Below are 21,802 nucleotides of genomic sequence, written 5' to 3' on the forward strand. Positions count from 1 at the left end.
TGCTTCCACGAGCCCTTTGTCCCCGACGACTCGCAGCCGATTTCTCTGCACTTCGATTCCTTCGGCCCCGAGTCAATCCTTCAGTATCTTACGACCCTCGTCGTCCCGACGCCCTCCCCGCCGGCCTACATACACGAGGTGGGCGAGGTCATGGACTTAACAGCCACTGCGCTGTCGTTGCCAGGCTCGAAGACTGCGCCAACCGCCACAACGACGACGACAACAATGCCACCGATTGCATATAACACGAGACTGCGGCCGAGAGGGTCCGGTCTCTCCATCGTTGCCGTCGTCATCATCCTCGCCATTGTTGCCGTCATCATCAGCCTTTTCGCACTGCTCGCATCTTCGGGGGTCTGGATCTCGTTCGATACCGGCTCGTGGCGTCGCCCTGTCGTCTTGTTCAAGGCAAGCAACGGCACCCTCTATACCTTCAATCGTACCGCCGGCACGGCACCCCTTGAACTCACCTCTCGCCTGCTGCCCGTCCTCTGGCTGCGCGCCTCGTCCGCCGAGTCCTTGCTATACCACATGTCCGCGAGTCGACCAGCAGGACCCCCGCGTCTTCTTTGACCTTGAGGACGCCATCACCGAGACGTGCCGTCGGGCCAGCGCCCTGCTTTCCCTCCGTCAGCTGCTTTCATCCTCGATCCGAACCACGACGTCGCCCTGGTCGGCTATGCTCTCCACGAGCGCATCAAACACGCCCGAACACTGTGGTCCAACGTGTACCGCCACGCCCACGACAACTTCTTCGACCGCCCCTTCCGGGGCTTACAGCGCGCCAGCGTACGTCTCAGTTGGATTGATGGCGGCGAACCTGCCCAGCAGCTTGCCGCCCTCGTCGATGCTTATCGAGACCTGCTGTTCGACCGCGACGACCCCGAGCTCGGCGCCCATTGCATTCGCTGTTCACCCGGCACCAACAAGTCCCCTCTCGAGGAAGCCCCAGGCGACTGGCATTTCGCTTGCGATTCGTCCTTTCGATCGACGCTTACGACAATTGCCAATCCCCTCGCAGCTGTGGCGAACCTTCGCGACTGGGCGTTTCGCCAGTCCCGGCGCCGACTCGCTCTCCTCAGACAGCCCATCATCGACCCTGACGGGGAGCCCTGGTTCCCCAACAATCAGCATCTATACCACAAAGCTGACGATGTCGTGGAGACCAAGCTGCCGATGGACGATGACTTCAACGCCCTGACGCGCCATGTCTTCGAGCTGTCTCAAGGCCTGCGCAACCTGCTGGCTGTTCACGATGGACACGTCCTCTGTGTGGCTCGCATCAATTTCCTCGCCTCTTCCTCCCGCCAAAACTAATGCACCTACTCAGACGCGACGCTGGTTCCAGCGGTCTGCGCCCCAGGAAGCACCCACACCCTTGGATGCCGAAACTTCCCTCTATAACAGCACTGCCCATCTGCTCCGGATCAACAATAGGTTTCTTGACCCCCTTGTCCGAGAGCTGGCGCAGGCATTAGCCTATGGCATACTCGCCTGCGAATTCATTACCGATTTCTTCCAATTCGTCGACGCACTCGAGAAGGGTCGCGGCTGGACCGCCCTGCAACCCAGGACGGTTCCATGGGACAACGATCTGTCACGCTATGTGACGGAGCTTCTGCATAGTCGTCTCAGTCCGAACATTGAGTCTGAGTTCGACCTTGCCGAGCAAGAGGCCGAGGTTTTAGCCTCGGCCCTGCGTCGAGTCCGCGAATACACACGACCACCACACCCAGTTGCTGAGACGCCGGCAGCTGACTTTTCAACACAGCAGATTGACGAGGAACACAGGAACATCATGCGCACAATTGGCTCGAGGTTTCAGAACCCGATGCTAGTCAGCTTGAAGGAAGAGATTGGAGGGCAGCATGCAGGCAGAGCACCTAGTCGGGAGACGTCCACGTCAACCGACGAAAACCGTTTAGGGTAGGACGGGCGCAGCGGTGTTAAGGACCTATTCAAGATAGTAGCTTACAGTAGAGCACTCCGATTGGATAAGAGAATCACTAAATCTTTGGTGGGGGGGTTTCAGCTTGTGAGTGACACTGTCCAGACTCCTGGGCAGGTTCCTATTGTAATGACTACTTCGCCGCGCGGCACCAAGGTCTCGCATGCTGCGGTTGGCAGCGAACCATGCTGACATGATGGATGACTGCGTCTGCTAGCCGCATCTGCTGGCGCTGCGCGAACCCGCGATGGTAGATAGCTACGTCGCCGCACTTGTCCTCGCCAGTTACAGAGCTGTCACTGATTCCATCAAAGACTTTCTGTTCTTCGTAATCTCGACCTGTGTTAGTCTGAACCTGATAACTTGTATTCGTGTGCGGGCATCCTTTTCTGCCCCCGTTGACCCGCGACCGCTCACACCAGGCTCGTTTAGGAGCTCAACCGCGAGGTAAATTGGAGCAAAAAAGCACACATACGCAATGGATGATCCAGAGCAAAGTACAGCCTGTTGCGGCGATTTATCAGGGTGGGCAGAAACGGTTGACTGTCTTCATAGTGTCTGCAGCGGTTGAGGAGGACAGAAGCAAGCCTGCTTCTGTCGCGACTCGAGGGGCTTCTCGTAGTGGTGGTCAAAAGCATGTCATGGTTGTTCTCAGTTGCCACACATGCCCGGCAGACGGCGGGTCCACTGATGCCACTGAGATAAGGTAATTGGCCACCCTCAGGATACCTTACCGTCGGTATCGAAAGGACGGGCCGCGGGCAACGAAAACTTTAGCGGCGTGCTGAATAAAATTGTCCAAGAGAGCGGGCAACAGTGAGACAAGTGCGTTGCATCTCTCACCAATCGTGTCCGTGGTACACCTCAGCCAGCCGTTTTGTGTCTTGAAGGTGCGAAGCAAGCATCCCCCACGGTAGGTGGATTGGTGGCCACAATCGGGAACGATGAGATACTCTATTCTGCCGCAGAAGACGAATGCCAGGTATCCGCCGACTTAAGTGGTCTGTTTAAGTCATCGCAGGTACATCGACGGGGCCAAGGACAACACCAACGTCTTAAGTCGCCTTGGGCCAGCCGACGTTGACCTTGCTGGCTGATGTCGTCCATTGGACTGTCTGGGTGGGGAAACCAGAATGTTGGGTCGGTCTTCGCGGCTCTCGCGTTACCGAAATTGAGGCGTCAAAGAATGGTGCCGTAGTTAACACAGTCGCACGGAGTGTCAGCAGACTCGGAGTCTTGAGACATGAGAATGCGAGAGCGTTAATGGAGGGGAGACACAGGGGCGGAGTCTGTTGGACCGGATGTGTCAATAGCAGCCAGAATGGAAAACACATCAGCCTTAGTGCTGTTCTCGAGAAGTTTGGTCAGTGGAGTTATTTAAGAGGACTTTAGAGCCGATGAACTTGCATCCGGCGCCGAATCAGAGGTTTGCGCCCATGGCCCGACAAACGAGCACTCCGTCTCATGCCGTAGTGCGCACATGTACGGGCGCGCGGGTCCAAATCACAGCTCTCCGCTCTGGGCTAGACTTCCATATTTGCTGGGCGATGCAGGTGGCGACAACATCTGGTCGGTGCCACAAGGTTTTCGTCGAGTCCGATGTGCTGCTTGTGAAAGGTTCCGATGCTGAGATTTCAAACGGAAGAGCCGACAGTGCAATCCTGTGTTCCCTTGGGGGCTGGTTGCTGCCAAGAGACTCCAAATTTGACCGGTAAATTGTCCGCTGGTTCACCAACCCATATCGAGACTGACTTGTTTCTATGTTTGGTAATGACAAAAGTATTGCTGTTTTTTTATCTAATGATTGGTTGGTCTGTCATCTGGAAAAAGTCTAGGCTCTCAAAGGTTGTTCTTGGTTTTCTCTTCTCCTCTTCCTTTTTCTTTTTTTTCGGCTCTCTTGATACGAATCTTCAGCGTATCTGAGGAGCTAGCTCAAGTAAACACTACACTAGGATCGCGGCGTCTGAATGAGCAGAAAAGCTGAGGTTGACTTTTAGCGATTCGTCTCTTAGCTCCTCTTTCTGTCGATCCATTCTTGGCTTGTATTGTACATCCAATCTTCGCTTCCAGTGATAACTGTCTCCAGGCTTCAAACGCCCCAGTCGAGTGAAACGAGGCCATATTTCATAGCAGTACCACGATTCAACACTTCTTTATTGGCGCCCGTAGGTTGTTCTCATCCAGTGACAATAGAGTTCATGGCGACAAAGACCTCTTCGCCCTGCAGAGCGGCTACAACAAAGCAAGAACACAGCCATAGTCCCTAATTTTATTCGAGCTGATCTACGCTCTTGAGGCAATTTAATTTGTTGTACCAATTTCCAGAGATGGCGGTGAGCTGGTTGATCAACTCTCACGATGATGACAGTGGTGACGGCTTTCCAACTCCAGACAATGCTCGTCCTCAACATGCGTGTGGAATCACTAAAGCCAGGAAGGAGTTTGTGAGTAATATCTCGGGGTGCTTTCTTGTGATGCCCGCAACCTATGAAAAACCGAATTTGGGACGCAAAACGTTACGCCTTATCGTATTGAATGGTGTCGTTAAACTAGAAAGATGACGCTTAGAACATTTATAGAACATCCTATGAAATAGTATTCAATGAGTGTCGGAAAGTTTCCTTAGAACTTTGTGGGCTTGCGGTAGCTGTATTCTCTTGGCTACTAAAGATTCCGGACAAAACTCGCTATCGTAGAGACAATAAGAATTTGTTCGTGTCTAGCACCGGTGTAAATTAAACATGACAAGGGTATTGGTGAGATAAAGGGCATGAGGCGATGCTGCGAGGGCCCTAGAAAAGCACAAGTAGATGTTGTCAAAGTGTGTGAGTCGGCTGTCTGCTCACATTTAAGAGTAATTGCGGACCCCTTCAGACATGCTCAGGGCCAAAGCGGAAATCAATAGCAACATCTAGAAGAGCCCGATCCAACCGAACGCGGAGTCGGCACGGCTACATGCGCCTATGGGCCTGAACCAGCTGGAAGGTTCTGCCCATGACCGGCTGTCGATTGATGGAGTGGACAGCATAGCCAATACTGATTTCCGCTTGCAGACTTCCAGTAAGCACCTTGACGCTACTACCTTGCACTCAATCCCTTTATTTTCGGGCCGATTCACCGAAATATCTCTTCCCAGACTTCTACACAACTGCGCAATACGCGCCCAACACCCTTTAGTAACAGCCTGTGTGGCTGACTGTGTCACGCGGTTGGTCTTGAATATCATGCGGTTCAATTAGATAGACATTGTGCCGAACTGTTATGTTGAAACGTAGCCCTTGCTACCATGCGAATTAGTGGTGCTGAAAAACGCCCTCAGGTGCTGTCACTGCGAATGGTTGAGTTCTTCCTTGTGTTTCTCACGATTATCATATTCGACAGATCCGCTGAGCTGTAACGCCGAGAGTTTCCATTATCGATGATGAAGCTGAAGCCGCAATGAGAAGTCCTGAAGCACAGATCGGCTGATGGGGAGGTGTGGCCCACGGGGACGTTTCCCGTGGACGTCTGCGCGATATCACAAATGAAAACCGGTAGCAATGATACATCTGCGAACCCATTGAACTCCCGATGCATCCATCTCTGCCACTAGGCTCTCCACTTTCTGAGGGACTGCCACTCGCTTTAACAATAGCGCTCTAGTAGTTCTCTCTCGCTGATCTAGCTGACTCATGAAGATGTCATCTTTGCGCTATTCATACAGAATGGAACATACAAATGGCATCATGAATTGTTTAGGCTCGATCACCCTAAGAAAGTACAAAATGCACCACGTGGAGTTTTGGTTCGGAGATTTCACACCAGTTGCCGCCAAGCTCTGCATGTCACCCTTTTCAAGACTTCTTCCCTTAAGCAAGTCAAATGTCAACTTCGTCCATTCGCTGACCATTCTGTACTTGCTGTGCCGCGCGCCCAAACCCCTACATCCCCTGTCTTGCTGACTTTAACGACAAATTTCAAAACTGCATCGACTACCTCCAGAAATTGACTTCAGAATGCCGAAAAGCCCGCCAGATTTATAACCCGACTACTCACAGCCGTATCAAATCCTATTCGGATATTGATGGGCTCCAAGGAAACCATCAACGCAAGCGCAGAAGTCTCTCAGGTAGAACCTGTGCAGACGCATCGAAGCCAAGATACTTTCTCGCAGGTCAAGTTTTCCTTCCAGCCGGACTGGAGCCTGATGCGAAAGACCGGCCTCGGAAGAGAGCTAACTGAAGCAAACCACACAAGGGCCTCATGTAAGATTACGCGCAGTACGACGCTGCTACCAAATTAGAAGACTGGTCCTTGGGACGGGAGACAGCCCCCAGTGAAAGCCGCGACGTCTTTCAGTGGACAGACAAGTCCGGGGCGTGCCTGATGCCCAAATCTCCTTCAGGCTGCGAGATGCGATCCGGCTGCAGAGATTGAACTCCTTATGATCATCCCTCCATGATATTGGCATAGCTAAGGCGTAGCTATTTTCCTATTCTCCTCTTCTTCAATTCCCACAATGCATTTCATCAACAAAGGACAGTTCTCCTGTATGTCTTGGTGAGCCTGTCTCGTCTCTTTCCGTGACGCTTCTCCTCCCACATCAAAATCCTATATTTTGATTGCCTCATGGCATCGTGGAGGGGCACATGATGCGGGCGTGCAACTTTGACTCAAAGCTCGCGATCAACCAGAGAAAATTATACAGCCTGAACAGATGATTGACTGCGAAGGACAGCGGCTGCCCGGAAGATTGCTCCCAAAACGGGGTTATCATCGAGGAGATCGACAACTTGCGAAGCTTCAGAGATAATCGACACGGTGATTCATCTCTCAATCCCCGACCACAAGATCGTCGCTACTGCTCCTCCTCGTCTCTTGGGATTGCTGCGGATTGTGGCAGCACGCTCATCTCCAACACCATCTGTGCCGGTTCTCGTTCTGTATCTAGATGTACTCATCCGCGACGTCGTCTTTGTCTCCGACGTCGTCTTCGACGCAATACATCAGGCGGGCAGCGTATATTTTCCGAATTGGCCCTTCATCCTCCAACGCGACCGAATTTGCCACGAAGCTTTCGCAAGGACTAGCAGCCCAAGAGGTGGGGGTGTCAGTGAGCCCTTCTGTCATGATCTACAGGTAAGTTCCTTTTTTTTCTTTCTTTTTTTTCTTTTCTTTTCTTTTTTTTCCTTTTTTTTTGTATCATTTAACGCCTGCTACGTCCCTTTCTGGGCACAACGCGTCCGCGCCAGCGGTCATGCTCGCAACTCATGTATATACAAGTCCCAGCCACGCTGGTTCAGATAGGACGTAAAAAGAATGAATGAATAATCCCAGTGCCATTGGAAAATAAACAAAGCTTCACACGGGACGTCCGCGGACGCGTCTCAGCATATGGACCATACCACGTTACGTGCTGAGCGGTTCAGACGACTGTGCCATCCGAACGGACCCAGGTGCTCTCCTTGCGAGAACCCAAGCTCAATGTAGCAGAGGATGAGGCGCTACGGCGTACCTGAACAAGTAGGGCTGTATGCTGCTGGTATGCAAGGTATCTTGCTTACAGGATGCTACTCCCAGCATACGACGGAATGAACTCAGTTATAAGAAGGGGCAGGGCTTGAGAAAGCGGGGAATCTTAGATCATAGCAGAAGGCCAACAAAGAAAGTCCGTGGCTCAAGACAGTTCAGATGTCTTGGCATTTTAGTACGCGAAGTGGCGCTCCCATCCTTGACATTTGCAAACACCTCAGTTATCAGGATTACCAGAGGTGGGTGGTCGCTGTTATAAAAAACGTCACCAGGTGGCTTCATGTCCTGAGATTGTCCTCTTCCAGACCTTCAAGGCCTGCCCGAATGCCTATCCTATGATGTATGTTTTGCGACTACAATTGCCAGATCTTCTCAGCTGCCTTTATGAGCAACGCCCAAATCTTTGTTCTAGCAGGGAGTCTGAAAATCTTGTTCAGCGTAGCTTGTCGTCCCTGGTGATCGTGGATCGACCTTGTGGCAAAGACGTTTCATGTTGGTCACGCACAAACAACACGGCTCATTCTAACAGTAAATAGAGCTACCGTAGCACATACGAATGCACCTACTGGAGAACTCAGGATCCCGTCCGTTCTGTGTCAGGTAAACAGGCTACTGAGGACTGGAGTAGTAGTCAGGTGAGTGATGACCGGTGAATGCCCGGTGTTGCATGTTTTTTGCCCTTTTGGTTATCTGTACATGAAACTGAACAGCAGTTACTTTTCCTTTTGAGACTACCTGATATACAGTGAGATATGCAATGTGAAACTCGATAGTAATTTGTATCCATAATTTCATCTCGTGGACCCCCTTTCTTCCCTTCTAACGTTTCCTTCGCAGTTTTCCACCTGGAGGCGCACCTTGTTGACTGCCGTATGACTCTCACGGGCAAATCATGTAGGGTTGACGCTGTCGCACTGCCTAAAGACATCTATGGACCTCCAAGTGGGACATCCCTCCAGGTAACGGAAAGCAATACTGACCAAAGGCCCGAAAATATTTATTTTGAAACCTCAACCACTCAGTCTCATCGGACTGAACGAAAGGCCGCATCGGAATTGTAGTGGATGTAAGACAAACCGACTCAGGTTCCCGAACTTAGCGCAGAAGATCAGATTCCAGCAGTGAAGATGATATGGGTCCAAATCTCTTCGGCCTTCTGTGTCATTTCGTTGCCACAGGCTGCGGAATCTACAGAGAAAGTGTAGCGTCGTAGCGCTTTGGGGTGCCATTCTTTAGACCCTGGTTGACATGGCTGTCATTTTACAATCAAGGAGATGGAGAAGTTTGGCAAGACCAAATATCTTAACTAGACAATTCAATCTTGTTTCTAATTAATTCATAATCCCAGCTGATGTGACTGGGCGCGCCCGGCTCGCAGAGGCTTCTTCACGCGTCCTCCTAATCTAAACGTCATGGACTCAGTGTCTTCACAAGCATCTTTCAAATGTAGTGGCAGTGTGACCAGAACACTAACCACCGCTGCAGTCTATCTCCACGGGCCGACGACAGGCAGCGCAGTAACATTCTTGCAACCACGTTAGCATTATGCTAACTCTCTTCTAGTGGTCACCTTGATCTAGAATTCATACTGCAGGAAGAAACCAAGTTGTAAAAAACGAAGTCGTAGCTCCACATCAGCTGCTTCCAGCGTTAGTTGATTCCCTTCGCAAGAGCCATGCGCCAGATTCACTAGAGCCACCCACCTCGACGAATACCTTATGCAGCTCATCATCGCCAACATTTCCGCTTGCCGTGCCCCAACATAATTTCAAGCCTCCCTTCTATCAGTTTCAATATCTCTAAATACACCTTGAACTACTGGTTTGGTAGGAACTCGTCTGTATGCTGCCCTCAAACTTCGGCTCAGCTCGAAATACCGCGCGCCCCGTAACCGATACAAGTTCCTTCTGGCAGGTGCACGTTTTGAAGGTGTTGCCGCCTCTGGGGGCTTCTTTCTATCCAACGACCGGTGGGAAAACACACAATCTTTCCTTGATATCCGCCTGTAGATAAGCCATTTCCCATGCCTCCAATTCCTTCATGACAGGCCAAAACAGCCTAGCACGTTCAATGTCTGCAGGAAGTGTCAAGGGGACGTAGGGATTAGTGATTAAATAAAGCAGCATAGCTCGGATCGCAGTAGCCGTCGTGTCCGATCCAGCAAGTCTGTGAGGGGAAGTTGGCAGAGGCTTTGACGTGTGATACCAGAGAAAGCTTAACGAGCCGCATATATGCATGAGAATGTCTGATGATGCCTCTTCCTGTGTAAGGCCTTGCGCCATGAAAGTACCGAGCATATCCTGCTTTAACGTCCTTCTAGATCTGAATCGTTGGCTGGCGATCTCTTTCGCCATTCTGCCAAAATCTGAGAGCGAGGCGCTCCCGTGAAAATCAATACAAACCATATGTGCAACAACAGTCTGAGACCAGCGCTTGGACAGGCCTGGATTGAGCAAGACATACCGGATCAACTTGTTAAGGCTGGTGTCATTGCTTTCTAAAGACAACAGCCGCCAGAAGCCTGACTATAACAGCACAGCAATTAAAGAGGGAAGAGCAGCCGCAACGACAATACTCAGACTTTTGTGCTCCATCGCGTGAATGTACTTGGGAATAGCTAAGTGAGACGCTGGATTGCAAAACAGTCTTCCAAATGCGACGTCACATATAACGTCCAGAGTGAAATACTGCGACTTCAATCTGGAATCAAGCGGTTTGTCTTTGAAAACATATGTGTTAATTAAGCCCATGACGCCAAGAATGTTCTAATTTATCCTAACTTTAAGATCGACAACTGCTTTGCCGAAATATACTCGATCTTGATTGTTATTAGTTCGTGAAAACGCGTTATCTGGCTGCACGGAAAGGCGGATGAAGATGCAACTCACCCTTCCAGCCATCTTAAATTGAAGCTTGGTGTGTGTTGCGTTGTCTCTACTAGACATCAAATGATCGTGCCAGGGGTCCATCTATATCGCGTCGCATCAGTCTGATCGCTTGTACTTCGACCTCATGCCGAGTATGTGTTTCATGAAGTCCGGGTCTCTCATGATAACGTCTCTCGCACTAAAATGAACGAGAGATCCTGGGCGAGCGGCTAGCGAACTTTGTGAACGCTTGGACGGGTCGTCACGCTTACTATATTTCTGAATTGCCTCTTGGATCTTGAGGCGTATGTTACCGCTGCATACCGGTCATGGAGGCCACAATAGAGAAGAAACAGCAAGCAGAGGGCCGGGCATATGTCTCAATCGTATGTACCAGCGAACTGTGAGTGCCGCGGCGCATAATAACGGAGCCCATGTGAAGAGTGCCGGATGAACATTGCCATGCCACACGATGAAGTCGAATCCGTTGCGCCGCTTGCGTATTGTTAATGGTGAACGACTGAAGTAAGATAACTACTTATTTGGTTGTTGGGTGATGAGAAGAGGGGTGCCTGATCAGATTTGTCTCTCATCAATCTCCAGAATGCGTGTGATACGGGCATGGTGCTTGATAAATACTCCGTGAAGGTGACGTGCTATATATATAGTGCCTGCAATCATTCGAAAAGTCGAGCTAGTATTGGCTCTGCCTGGCTTCCAACGTCGCAGGATCTAGCCGCCAGAACTGAAGCATGTTGTACACTTCAGAGATGACTTCAGACCTGTCGACGCTGGATCAAGGCGCCAGAGAGTCTCGCCATGCAATATTGCCGACTGCTGTCCTAGTCAGCTGTCAATTTTGATTCTCGTTAGATTTCGTATAAATACGTCAAGATACCTCGCCAGACAGCGCCTACTTGCTAGCCTGCTGAGTTTGTTATAACCTGTAGAAGTCTCGCGGCTTCAATTTTGTTGTCTATGTTATAAACCACGAAATACTCAATAGAGTGCAAAGGGTCGCCTAGGCCAGGCTGTTGAGTCACATGCATTCATAGGCTTCGAGTGTTGACCAAATGTCTGGATTACTTGTCTGCCACTGATGACGATGCAGACGCAAAATAAGTACCTGAACATGCTAGCAGCCAGATCCAAAACCGAAATCATCCGTCGGTGAGACAGCAGGCCGGCAGCAGCAGTTCATCAATACATCAAAGAACCGAAAACCGCCGAGCACTAGATCAGCCCGGTCATCGAGCATTCCCGATGGCACTGGGATTAAGTGACGCAGAGACACAACCAAGTCGGGCCAGAGATTGTTCCCAATCTTACTCCGTTTGCTGAAACCTGGAATTTAGACGACTTTGGGGAAATACATGAAAGAATCATGAATAGGCTGCCGACTTTGAATACGGCCGGCATATCAAAGTTGCAGGCACAGTTCATTCTACAAGCCTAAGTTGCCGAGGCAAGCGGCCAGCTTGGCCAGTGACAGCGGTGGGACGCCAACCATCCCCGTCAGCTTTATGCCGACAAAATCCCCAAAATTACGCTCAACAACATCAAAAACCACTGGAGGGCGATGTTTCTGCCACTAGCCAGGGGCGCCAGTGAATCCGAAAATTCCTGCGTCAGGACCTATTTGCTTTGCAGCGTATCTCTCGGGTTCGCCTATACCAAATGTGGACTGCAGTGAAAAAAACTAGACGATCTCGGGCAAGCCGGCGTGGACGTCATCAGCCATTTCCGCCTGGACGCAGATCATGTGTTGCAGCGTGGCCTGGGCTTGCTGCTCGGTTAGACAATGATCTTGGGGTCCGTGGCTCCGGCCATCGACAGGACTAGGGCGAAGGAGAGTCGGAGGCGGGTTTGTATGGCACAGTGCTCTACTGAGCCTAGAAAAACAGCATGAAGCGGCTGTTGATGCACGGGCTATGTCATCTAGTCAGTCGTGCTGCTTCTTGTGCAGATGTTATGTTTTTATGTTGATAGATTGATACACAAAGGGTGCGGGTTAGTTTGACAGATAACATGGCAGTCATGGAGATGCCGGCCTGGAGAAAGGTTTCTTTCTGGCGCTGGTCCTGAGGCTAATCACGATACTGCTGGTTGCGATACCTACAATGAGTATGCCTCCCCTTTCCCCCATCTGTGCAGGTCAGAATTCGACTCTTTGAATATGGGCCCTTTTCATCCCGGTAAAGGTTGGAGGAAAAGATAGGCCAGGCTAAGTATCATCAAGAAGACCAACATTATTGTGCGGGTGACGACCTTGGCCGTGCACGGATCTAGCCTGCACGTCGATCGCGGTCACGTGGGCGGCGCAATACTGTCGACAATAGGCTACGAGGCCGTCGGTTACATTGCAGAGATTGGTAGCTCTGTGTCCTTACTAGTTGTTGGTGACCAGGTGATCATTCCAGACACTATATTGATGGATCACTTGGAGATAGAGCTGACGGCAAAAGAATATTTCGGCTTTGGAAACAGTGAGATGGGCCTTGGTGGACTTCAAGGTTCAGCAGTCTCCGTCATACCAATGCCGACGATCATTGGAATCCTCTGTATGTGCTTTCGGGAGGAGGCCGAACTACCTTTGACGGATGACCTTGCGCTCTTGAGGGCTAATATCCGCGTCATGTAGTGTGAAACTCGGTCTCCGGAAGTCGCTATAGCACTGATGAGGATGCATCAAGAAGACATAGTCAAATCACCATCCAATGACCAGACATTCTGGTGCAAATCTCACCTCATGATGGTAAACATCTATTCGCTACGAAACTGGATGACGCCTGGTAGACGGTTTGTCAAGGTTTTATCGCCAGCGATTTCGTTGTGAGGCGTCTGAGGCGTTCATCATTTCCCACTCGGAGGCGTTGCCGGGCCGCCCGCTCTGAAACTTGTTCCCCGCCTCCACAATGTGAGCCGCGCTGCGTGTTGGTGTAAAAGATGCCAGCTTGAAGTCGTCGGCCATGCGTAGGTTCAGTTGCGCCTTTCTCTCGGTGTTTCTAAATGTCTGTGGAGTTCCGTGATGGCCGATTTTCGAATCACCAACATGACCAGCGCTACTGCTGCGGACGCTGTTGGCCCAGGAGATGTCTGCCTTCGCATCGGGGGTTTCCATTGCGGCGGCGACAATCTCAATGCGGTGCGCCTCCATGGTAGGTAGACTTGGCGCGCATGGTGATGCTGCTCATTCGTGTGTGTTCTGGGACAGCCGACAGCACGGTGATGAACCGGTCATGACCCCATTGGTCCTCTACTTCCTGCCAGGGCAGTGAACGTGTCATGCCAAATCTGCTGAGACCTTGCCTTAGTCTCTTTAGGACGGCAGCTGAGTAGCGTTCTCACACAGGCCTTGAGCCATATTGAAGGCGTCCCCAGGTCCATCAGTGTCTATATGTTAATCAGGCCTGCTCACAGCTTCTATTTCGGTATCATCACTGACCGTTGCCACTCAGACGGCCTGAAGCCCTGCAAGGCTTGCGTTCTTCGTCGAAAGGCATTGGCTGATAGAGGCGGTCGGCTTGGGACACCCACAAGAATTCCTGGCGCGAACTTCCTTTCACGATACAACTGAAGAGAGCTGTCTCTTATTTATCCTGAGAAGTTCGTTCGATCCCTTGCAAGACCCCTTGGAAGGCGATCGTATCGCTTGCAGCTTTGCTCTGAGATACATCACGGGCCTGACGTGCTGCCTGGGATCGCTTCTGTCTTCGTCGCTTCAATCGTCGTCGTTATCGCTATCGTCGCTATTATCGTCTTCTACAGGACTAACAAAGTCCACAGGAAGTATAGCCGCGCAGATACAGGAAAATTAAGTGTTCTCGTAAAGATGATCTGACCGGCCAGTTCATTCAGGCGAACCCTTGCCCGCACGCGCGATTTGACGATCACGGATCCGATCCCAACGCCCAGTCTATTGTTGAACAACTGGGTAAGTGCAGTTCTACGACTTTCCACGAAGCTGGGAAGAGAGGGCTGGCTGCAGTCTTAGAACCCGAGCCATGCCCCCCGGAATTTTACTGGGCGGTGTGCTCGACGATTCAGAGAGAGATAAATCCCAAATCAAAACTCGCCAGCAAGCTAGTGCAGGATTGACGTGTTAGGCGTTTTCGACCTTCGTTTTGCGGCCTTCGTTTTTCGGCCTTCGTTTTGTAGCCTTCGTTTTTCGGCCTTCGGTTTACGACTTTCGTTTTTCGACCTTCCTTTTACGACTTTCGTTTTTCGGCCTTCGTTTTACGACCTTCGTTTTACGACCTTCGTTTTACGGCCTTCGGTTTACGACTTCCGTTTTTCGACCTTAAATTTTTTAATTTACTTTTTTGACCTAGTTAATCACAGCGAACTCTCATCCAGCCCGCCTGTCCGCTGGCAACAGCAATGTCTTTAGGCCACTCACCCTCTCGAACCCCCTGGAATTGCTGCTGAAGCAACGCTTCGCAGCGACAAGAAACGATGTGTTCAATCTCAGAGGAGCGGTATCTTAGTGCTGCCATACGGCTTCCGGCGCTTTTGGTCGCTTTCACCGAATACTTTACTTCTGTCGACAATGCCGGTTGATGTCTTCTCTTCATTGATCCTCGGACTTCACTAACCCCAGCTTGTCCCTCCCACGACAGCCGGCAGAGTCATCCAACATCGCGAGGGAAGCCCAGGTCGACCCCGTTAAGTATACCGAGGGAGTAAGGAATCTGGACGAGAAGGATCTGGATGACCCTTTATGATCGCCGAATATGCCAACGCAATTCTCGAGCCACCCGACGCTTCGCTAATCACACTGGCTGCAGACTGGTATAGTGTTTAAAGTTCCGTCACACCCGCCGCCCACCGCGCCGTCAGTCACCGAATGCCATCCGGGTCTTTGTATCTACTCAAACTGTTTACGGCGCTATCTTCTGAGGAGCGTCCTGCCCTTGCCCTGATAACAGCGTGAGGACTTAATGGCATATATGCCATCTCCAGCAATGAGAATATCAGGCTCAGGCCCTCACTGCCATTCCAGCCATCCTACAGAGTCCACGAGCGGGAGTGTCAGCTGAAGATTGCCATGTACCGGAGAATTTCCGGAACTGTCTCTTCTCTGCCTCCATTGCCCCTCCAACGATCACATTGATCAGCAAGAATCCGTAATCCTACTTATGACGTCTGCTGGGGTCGGGAGGTGTATGTTCGTCTGCGGCGTGAGATCCTTTCGCCAGATTGTGACTTGTTGTTGGTGGTAACCTGTTTTCACAGTCTGTGAGAATAAAATCCTGCCAATCCTGCTTGGGGTACTCATGAAGCGCTGTCATACATCTCCTTCACATGTATTGGCTGCTACTACTTCTCAGTGCTGCAATCAAAGACATTGAGCTAGCTGTAGATCATGATGCTTGTCGCGCCCTGGGCCCTTCTTGCTCAAAAGGACGTTTATCCCTCAGAGGCCTACTATGAACAGCTCCTGATGCTGCGGACTCGCACCAAAGGACTGCCTTGTCGCCAGTTCAGCTCAAGCCGGAGTGGGTGCAGATGTAAGTCGCCAGGATAGTCTTGGTTTTATCTCAGCTGGTGATAACTTCAAGAACATCTATGCTCCCGCTCGCCTGCAGCAACTTGTTGTCGCTTGTTTGAAGACAGACTTGGGTAATTGGACATTGTCTAGAGTGATGTGCGGCGGGATGCTGGTGGACGCTCGCCTCCAAGGCCAGGAGGACCAACGCCAAGCAACATTGAGTGGTGTTAATCTGTTAGTCTTCCTACCTTAGGGTACGTACTCCTTGTTGATTTGGATTGTTGTTGGTCTACCTACCTGAGGGTACGTACTCTTTGTTGAGCGGGATTGTTAGTCTCAAGTCTAACAGATGAGGCTGTGGGCCGCGGCGGAGAGCGATTCGGAGGAGCTTATGGTGAACCTCAAAGTTCCAGGTAATCTCGGAGTCACCGCGGGTGTAGCAGTCGTAAGCTTTTTGCAGCAAGTCGAGCACGTATTGCGGCGGTGCTGTGCTTTCCAGAGTCGTCGGCGAACGACGCAGGGGTCGAAAAGTCGTCGTCTTTCAGCAACAAAGCAGTCCTCAAGTCGTCGCATGTGCCAGTATCTTGATCCTTGAGAGCGGAGCCGATGAGGCAGACAGGTTGGGTGCCGGTGCTGCAGTTTGCGTGGAATTTTTGGGATGTTGTCGAGGGGTATCGTCGTCCATGTATGCAGGAACGAGGCTTGCGGGCTCGTTGCGCTGCTCGCGGTCGGTGTTACCCGCCGCAGTCTCAATCGCTCGACTTTGACACCCATCGTGATAAAAGAAGTTGGTGATGTCGCTTGAGTACTGACGGTTGTGACGACGGTAATGCCTTCGATGGGGAGAACGACCGCGACCGCGAGCATGATACGGGAGGGAGTGACAGTGTTGGCAACATCGGCGGTGATGCGTTGCTGTTGTCGCTGGCAGCGAGAGTGAGAGTGAGAGTGCAAGGCGCGGGAATTCGCTCTAGCCAGGTTTGGATGTCCATGGGGTGTCAAACTGAAGAGCACCACCTTGCGCGGAATCAGTCAATTCGGGATGGAATAAGTCAATCATCGTCTTTGAGGACCTTCCAAAAGCTCCTAGTCACGGCACGGGCTCTTCTTAAAAACTCCCACTTAAGCAGGCTCAATCGAAAAATCTCAAAACCTCCCACAGTAGTGGGAGCTTTTGATCATGGACCTCACATAAGAACTCCCACATCAGTGGGAGCTTCGGACAGCCAACATCCTGCCGGCTGGCTGGGAAAAGATCGACAATTGACCATCCATGATAAATGCGCCATCAAGTGAGCATCAACATCACAAGAACCCAAGACCGGCCTCGCTGATGTCTCTCTAATGGGACGCGACACGTCAACGTGCATCGCGAAGCTCAAGTCGGCATGCCTGAGTGAAGCGCACTCAAATACTCGTAGGAAGTGACGACTCAGCGCAGCGCGATGAGCGTGCTGTCTTATGGAAGAAATGGAGGGGACTTGGTCGATTCAAGGCTCGTCGACGACAGGCATGAGATGTTGGATGTGTGAAGTTCAAGTGCATTTGAGCTACAGTCTGATCTGTGTGCGAGTGAGTCGCTATTCCCTGGAGCTTCTCAAATTTCGGACGGTCATCATGCACCGACGAGAATATGCGTCCTGCAACCTTCCCGCTGATGCTCGAAAACCCCTCACAGCTTCGACAAACACATAAGCATCCAAAAAGATATCGATCATGATGCCCAAATGCCTTGCCACGTTATGAATCATCCGTTTTAAAGCGAGTTCGTTGAGGGAACATCTGGTTTGAGACTCTGGTTGCGGCACCACAATTAACCAACATTATGACCATCCCCCGGTGCCTCAATATACCCGATGCACCAGCGAGATCACTCATTCATTTGGTATCCAACGGTTCTCGATTATATTATTTTCAAGGAGTTCGTTCATCTAGCATGAAAAAGAGTCTGAGAATAGCAGCCCCAAATTCATCTTGGACGCACTTGACCACTATGATACTCAATTCTTACTTGAATGAAGACGAATACTCTCATTCACATCGAAAATGACGGTCATGCATTTGAGATTCTGTCGCGAGTGGACGAAAGCAATTCTTATTCTGAGCAGCGGTGTTTTGAAGGTTTCGGAAACTTGTATGAGAGTTAGGTGGCAAGGTCACTCCTTTTAATAGTATTATCGCTGTGTGAGTTTCTAGCTACGCTTCTCAAGGGCTGTTGTCTCTGATAGGAACTCAGATAGCGGTTGGTGACTGAAATTTTATGAGTTGTAATAGAAGCCAGATGCACGATGATGAGAGCATCGACTCATTAAGCGGGATGATAATAACGTCCACGGCAGACATCCATTACTTTTGTGCCCAAATGTCAAACATCAACGAATGAGCACATCTCTCGCGGAGCCCAATGAAATAAACTTGTTTCAAGGCGAAAAACTACATGTGATTTATGAGCGAGGAGGGACAGTATGATGCTCAAATGGCAACAGTGAGTGGGGCTGACTACAGTCTCGCACCTCGTACTCCAACTTCAACTCCAGCAATTCAACATCCCACGGCAAGGCACTTGAACCATACCACAGTAGTCCTAATCAGCAACGGATTCACGCATTCTCAAACTGATGTATCGCTTGCATTAATGAGAAACAGCACCATAATTTTCTAACATGTACATTGGGGCCACTTGCCCACTACATACTTTTCAACCAGAAGAGCGTCATAGCCTCAGCAACTAACCCTGTGTCGCGAAGCTCCTTGAAGACGTCTACCACCTCGCAGTGTTTCTTCCAGACCATGTCTATATCCAAGAAACTCAACTTATTCGGCTTTTGCAGCTTGTCGGACACCTCATCTGGCATGAACTCACCGCGAAGAGACTCGTAGGTGATGGGGGAATATTCAGCTGAGCCAGGCCGAGATCCCAAGCTGGACGTCGACTGCACCCACGTGAGGATAGCCTGCCGGATCTCAAGCACTACGGAAGGGTGCATCTTGGGAAGTAAAGCGATCTTGTTGAGATCGACACTCTGACGGCCTCCCTCCTCAAAGATCTTGTTCAGCAGGTCCCTCGTGTTTGCCAGCCTATCCAGTATCTGCTTCACACGCTCCAATGCGTGCAGCCTCTCCCGGTCAGGGGGAGCTCCCCGGAATACACTCGTTCCGCCCTCCCGCGGCTGATGACCCCTGATCGGCAGCATGACTCGCGCCGAAGGAAATTGCAGCGCACGGCTGTTCCGTCCGCCCCGCTCTTGCCGGGACCTTTCCCGGTCCAGTGTATGCCCCTGCTGCTGGCCTTGACCACGAGCGTTTGTCCGCGGTGATGATAAAATTGCGATGGAGGCGTTGGCGGCGGTGGGGGCGGCGGCGATGGAACAGATCTCATCCATTTGTCGCGTAAGGCGTCAGGCCAACGGAGCTTGTCTCTGCGCGCATCTAAGTCGTAATACCTGACCAGAAGGCCCTACGATCCCACGGTTTCGCCCTTGGCAGTGTTGTCCTTGAGGGTGTTGCGCAGTGAGGACCGTATCTTGCCAACGATAGTGGCCCACTCCACCGCAGTGATCTCCTCGTCGACGCTGAAGATGTTGAGGGACTTGGCGAGATCCTTAAGCGGGAGGCCGCCCACATCATGAGAACACAGGCGGCCCTTGGCGAGGAAATGCCGCATGATGATCTTGTCATCCGGCCCCCAGGTGACCTGGTTCTGGCGTTTGACGTTGTAAATGAGCTGGCCCATATAGCGGCCCCGGAATTGCCGTGTTGGACGGTCCTGAAGGTCTGTATCAGCCTTATTGCTTCCATATCCCGATGAGATAGCTCGAATGATCACAAAAGTCTAAGTTCCCGTCTAGGAGGCAGAATGGCTCTCGCTGGGGATGCATGATTCGTCTTGATCAGGTTGAGGATTGTCAACAGGGTTCTGAGATTGGTAGTGTGTTGATCACGGAAGATGAGGATGTGGAACAGGTATGGCATACCCGACGGCGGGAGAGATTGAGGTCATGTTCGCTGGCTAAGGGGCTGACGGACGGAAAAGGGATCGACGTTGGTTGCGATCTGTTTGCTTCGTCTCGCTGAACCAATCTTGCCGCCGCCCATGCAGAGGGATTGAGACATGATCCGTGCTGCCGTCCCTGAGCCCCCTGCCCGCTCTGCGTTCCATGCCTCTGCAGCGGCCGCTGGCGACAAACTGGTGCCCATCCCAGGGTCGTCAGTGATTGCTCTTCACGACATGCATTGTGTGTCTCGCGTGGATGCTCAACACTTCATACATATATGGGCAACAGCAGCCGTCTGCCTGCCTGCGAACTCTTCTGCTCTTCCCTGCTCCCCCTTGATACCGCCAGTCATTGTTCTTGCTGCTCTCTCGCCGCCCTGGAAAACTTCTCTGCTCCACCCAGAACGCCAACTGGGGCCGGTGCAAAAACTGGCTCCGTCCTCACGCTATAGGGCTTTGAGAGCGAAGATGAGTACCTTGAACACATGATGGAGGAACAAATACCGTGGAAAAGATGACTCCTTTACCTGCGCAGCCGCTATGTGAATACGATTTCAGCCAGCCAGATGTCGGCAGATTTCGATGTCATGGTCAAACTTATCCGCCCAAGACAATCTTTTCCGCAACGTTGGTGCGTTTCTGAAAGGCTGCTGTCCAAGAAGCTTGATGAACATATTGATAACCCCGAATTTATGCACCGGCCCCGGCAAAAGCGGCAACAGGAACAGCAACAACAGCAGCAGCAGTTCCAGACTCAGTTTGCAACTTGGTCTGCTGTTTCTCTTGGATCGGGGGCATCCCCCACGATAGGTTCGTCTCCGCATCACGATGTTCATGCATCTTGCCGACACTAACTCCACATAGACCCTCTCAGTACCAACCAATGCCGGCCACGCCAACGACCGCGCTGTGAAGAACACGGCACAGCATGCCGCAGCTTGCAGTGCAAGCCATAGAAGATAGCCGCCGCGAAGATATGATGAACGAGATCAGGCGCCAGTCGCACGAGTGGACGGAAATGTCCAAGGCAATGCTTGAGGCCAGGAAGAAGTGTGCAGGCCTGGAGGCGCAACTCGCCAAGTTCTCTATGCAGCTCTTTCAAGACATCAAGGTGTACGCGGTGCTTCACCCTGGTCGGAACCACATCGAAATCGACAGGACTCATTCCAATATAGAACAGACGGCTCGTGGAGAAACAGTCAGTATTCCTGAGGAGACAGAGGGCGCAGGGGCAGGCAGAAGCATGCGAATCGCGGACAGACCGACCTACTGAGTGTTTATAACCATGCAAGAGGGCCCGCGGTTGATCTTGGAGGAAGAGGGCTTGAGCATTAACGAGGGGATGGACATAGTGGTGGAGGACTTTCTTGTAGCAAGGCTGTGGAAGACGGAGAAGAATGCGAGACATGTCCTAGATGTGCTGTTCTGACTTGCGAGCGACTGAGACGTGCCAATTAGAGTGATGAGCGAGGAGGATGGCGGTCAAGAAATTGCAAACAAGAGACCAAGGCAGAAGCAAATGAAAAGGTTTCTGGGTTCCTCCCGCCCGATGTTGGCATTGTATATCCCATCTTCATTTCCATTTCATTTCCAAAAGTTGAGATCATCCCGTTGATTCCGTCGGCAGCGTCCGTCTAGACAACACAAGCTACCGACCGGACATGGCTGAGCTTCATAGCCTTCATCTCGCTTGCTATGCCCTCCCGTCTCTCCACTCCATCTTGACAGCACATCTCGTCTGTGGTTCGCCGCCGGCAACCCCCCCAATCAAGAGAAAACATGGAAACCAACAAATGGAAAAAGAACATCACAAACAACCCTCCTACCACAGCGCAGTTCAGCAGCGCGGTCCGCCCGCTGCTGCGAACCATCCCACTGTTCCCGCGCAGTATGCCGCTACGAACCATCCTGTCCCCCCCTCCCGCGAACCCACAAGACCAGACACACCATCACCCAGCGACTTGTACCCGGCCCAGCACAGTCTGCCGCAG

The 21,802-nt window shown here is 51.4% G+C and overlaps 1 protein-coding gene and 1 pseudogene across 2 annotated transcripts; both read left to right on the forward strand.

Annotated features, from left to right (window-relative positions):
- Window positions 1-11,431: 11,431 nt before the first annotated feature.
- On the forward strand, window positions 11,432-12,124 carry GCG54_00015369 (annotated as a pseudogene). Its single transcript is given in 4 exon segments — window positions 11,432-11,572; window positions 11,607-11,751; window positions 11,765-12,005; window positions 12,030-12,124. Coding segments are annotated over 4 exon segments (622 nt in total).
- A 3-nt stretch (window positions 12,125-12,127) lies between these two features.
- On the forward strand, window positions 12,128-12,967 carry GCG54_00015370 (uncharacterized protein; the record flags this gene model as incomplete). Its single annotated transcript, XM_045415163.1, has 2 exons — window positions 12,128-12,190; window positions 12,545-12,967. 2 exons carry the CDS (start codon window positions 12,128-12,130, stop codon window positions 12,965-12,967), a joined length of 486 nt encoding a protein of 161 aa, XP_045267145.1.
- Between the last annotated feature and the right edge of the window lie 8,835 nt (window positions 12,968-21,802).

The sequence above is a fragment of the Colletotrichum gloeosporioides genome, assembly GCF_011800055.1.
Source record: "Colletotrichum gloeosporioides strain Lc1 chromosome Unknown consensus_25, whole genome shotgun sequence".
In the NCBI taxonomy this organism is placed as follows: Eukaryota; Fungi; Ascomycota; class Sordariomycetes; order Glomerellales; family Glomerellaceae; genus Colletotrichum; species Colletotrichum gloeosporioides.